At 52.0% G+C, this 3462-nt stretch overlaps 1 protein-coding gene across 1 annotated transcript; it reads left to right on the top strand.

Annotated features, from left to right (window-relative positions):
* The first annotated feature begins 462 nt into the window (after positions 1–462).
* On the top strand, positions 463–1915 carry LOC123189180 (NDR1/HIN1-like protein 12). The gene is made up of 2 exons (XM_044601523.1): positions 463–905; positions 1265–1915. The coding sequence occupies exons 1-2, from the start codon at positions 696–698 to the stop codon at positions 1703–1705; spliced, it is 651 nt and encodes a 216-aa protein (XP_044457458.1). The 5' UTR covers positions 463–695; the 3' UTR covers positions 1706–1915.
* Positions 1916–3462: the final 1547 nt, after the last annotated feature.

Here is a 3462-nt window from a genome sequence, read left to right as displayed (position 1 = left end):
TGATCAAGTTAGGCTTTGAGCGAAGAATTAACCAGTGTTTAACGGCTCTGCTTTTTTTCTTAACTCATAGCAGTATGAAATTTCAGCACCGCTAGCACAGGTCAATGATTGACAGGCCAACCACAAAATAAGGTCAGCTCATGTTCTCAGAAGTAGGAGTACGTGCACATGCAATGCAAGACACCAACCTTCATTTTTCTTTTTAAACAGGAGACACCAACCTTCATAGTAAAAGGTCCTACAAGAGAAGGAATCTGACGCACTTGACCACCTGAGATGAGATCGGAGTGAATCGCAATTCACAAGCGCCAGAAGCACACCAGACTCACGCACTGCAGGCCGCAGAGCAGCGATCTCGGATTAACAGATAGATAGATAGGTAAGCTCCATGCCGCCGACGGGGCCCAGGAAGAAGAAGCAGAAGAATCTTCGTCAGTTGGGCTGTACCTTTCGCCACCTCGCCCCCTCCCCTAACCCCCAAAAGATAATCAACCTTTTGAAACATGCGCCACACCACACCACACCACCTCCTGCGTGTAATCTATTTAGGACTTTTGTAAGCCTATAGCCACTCCCACTCACTCCGAGCCTTCCTTCGACCCACATGCTACACATCGCAAACGGCCACAGTCCCAGCTAGCAGCCCTTCACTCGTACACACAGAGACTGAGCCCAGTTGATCAGATCAGGTCACCATGAGCAAGGGCAAGGTTCACCACGACTGGATCCTCCGGCGGTGCTGCGGCTCCGTCGCCGCCTGCATCCTCACGCTCGCCGTCCTCGTCGGCTTCGTCGCGCTCGTCATCTACCTCGCCCTGCACCCCTCCAAGCCCTCCTTCTACCTCCAGGACATCCAGCTCCGCTCCATCGACCTCGCCGATCCGGCTCTCTCCCTTGACGTCCAGGTTTGCACATCTCAAACTTCTTGTTTTCATTCATCTCGGACAGTTCACAGTTTGGTCTTCGATCCCAATTAGGCAACAAGGCACAAAATTAGTAAAAGCGACTGGTTTAGCGTCCTGTTTCTGTTTTTGTTCTACTGTTAAAATCGCAGAGCTACTATAGTTAGTGAATCATGATAGCTAGTAGGAGTATGAGAGAATGTTTCTCTTAGAAGAGTAACATCACTACATCAGTATGAGGGAATCTAGCTGGATCGTAGTCAGCTAAGCATATCCAATTTTGTCATCACGAAATAAAGTACATTTCATACTACATAGTGAGTATCTGAAACAGTATTTGCTCTGGTATATATCTGACGCAGGTGACCATCGCGTCCCGGAACCCGAACGACCGGGTGGGCATCTACTACAAGACCCTGCACGCCTTCACCACGTACCGCGACGAGCCGGTGACGGTGCCGGTGTCGCTGCCGGCGATCTACCAGGGGCACAAGGACCAGTCGGTGTGGTCGCCGGTGATGTCCGGGGACTCGGTGCCGGTGGCGCCCTACGTGGCGGACGCCATGAAGCAGGACATCGCCGCCGGGTACGTGCTGCTGCACGTGAAGGTGGACGGCCGCGTCAAGTGGAAGGTCGGCAGCTGGGTCTCCGGCAGCTACCACATCTTCGTCAACTGCCCCGCGCTGCTCTCCGCCAGCGGCGGCAACGCCGGCGGCGCCTTCGCCATGAGCGCCACGGCGGGCGGCAAGCAGGCAGTCACGCTCAAGTTCACGCAGCCGTCCTACTGCACCGTTGACGTGTGAGTGACGCGGACGCACGTCGTCTCGCCGGGGCGACGCTGAGAGCGACGTCGAGCGCTCTTAATTATTTGCAGGAGTAAATCTTGTAGGGTAGCAACAATCATGATATGATAGTGTATAATTATCACCAATTTCCTTACCCTGTTTTTTCTGAATCTGTGCAGAATAATGCTACTACTTTTTTATACATCGTATTATAAGCTGTTCTATTTACCCCTGAGTATCAAATTTGTTTCTCATTTGGCAATCTGTACGTCGGGCGAGCAGAGTCTACTTGTAAAAGCAGAGTTTCCCTACAACTGCATGCATCTCAGTGTCCGCATTGCTGTGTACACGTACGTGTTGATGTTTGGTTGAGGATGGTGCCATGCAAAAGAGGAATGTACAATGATTTCTTGAGCTAGAGATGGAGAGTGACAGGCCAACGCACGTACGTACGTACGTGTGAAACGGAATTTGGCAGCGCGGCACGCTCAGCTCCGTGCAAAGGGCAAGAACACGACCAGTGTCACAGCCTAGCATTAGCAGGTCGACTGAGACTAAGGATCGTGTGGCAAACAGACAGCATCATTGGAGGTCGGCAGGTGGCTGAGCTGCGCATTAGTAGCAAGTTTATTAGCCTGAAAAATTCGCCCGCACCGACACACACACGCATGACAGCTTCATCTGCCATTTGCCACAGCGCATAGCGACCTCCGACCGCGTCTGAAATCTGAAACCGACGTGCGCATGCAGTGCAGCGGACAGGTCCTTCCGCGTCACGGCACTTGTGACGGAGGCGAGAGAAGGGAGCGTCGATCGTTGCTGCGCCGTGATGGCGACGAGGACGGAAACACCGCTTCGACCAGAACAAATCATTAACACGATGAATACATGAATTTCTCAAACCGTAATGACGTCCATACTTCTTTAATAGAAAAAATGCTCGCCGGAGTATATCCGAAGAGGCTGCCGTTCACGCCTCCATCAGTCGGGCTTCAGGGCCGGACATAGAGGCGGAAGCCAACATGAGGCGGACGCCGGATGCTCCTCCTACAGAGGATGCGGATAGACTATCCGCTACAAATTTAGAAGTGGAGAGCGTTATGAATCATAGGCGTCGCTGAGCCGTACTCCGCGACGCTTGCTTCTCACTAGAGGCATTTGATGCCTTCAATTTTAGAGACGCGTACCTCCGTGCTGCTCAAAATGGTCTAGCCAGAGCCACGGATCCGTATGTAAGGGATGTACGGGTAAGCAAATCTGACGATTATATGTATCAGTAGCCCCTGAGACTTGAAACAGTTGACGCAACTGATTTAAGGATCATTATTTGCGCAGGTTCTTGCAGAAAAGAATTCCCAACTGTCTTAAGAGCTGGACGAGTGCGAGGCCCAGCTGGAAGCCGCTGTTGCCGCATTGAAGGAGTCCAAAAAGGGTCCCCCTGGTAACTCTTTTGTCTATTGCAAAGAATATCGGTACCAGGTAGTATGCGGCATGTATGCACACCTAACAATAGATGTTGCAGGTGGCCCCGGAGTGAATCCGGAGGCCGTGGAGGCGGATACGGCACGTGATGATCGATAACGAAATGCTGGCGAGCGCGTGCTGACGCGAGTCAGGCAGGAGAAAAATGATCTCCAAGATGCCAATATCCGGCTGGGCGTGGAACTGAAGGATGTCCGAGCCCAGCTTGCGGACTCCGTGAAGGAGAATAAACGGCTTCATCGCGGCATTTTTAGTAAGTGCTTGAACGAACTTTTTAAAGGAGTTCGGCGAAG

This window comes from Triticum aestivum, chromosome 2A (assembly GCF_018294505.1).
Source record: "Triticum aestivum cultivar Chinese Spring chromosome 2A, IWGSC CS RefSeq v2.1, whole genome shotgun sequence".
Classification (NCBI taxonomy): Eukaryota; Viridiplantae; Streptophyta; class Magnoliopsida; order Poales; family Poaceae; genus Triticum; species Triticum aestivum.
This window is presented reverse-complemented; position numbering and strand designations above follow the sequence as displayed.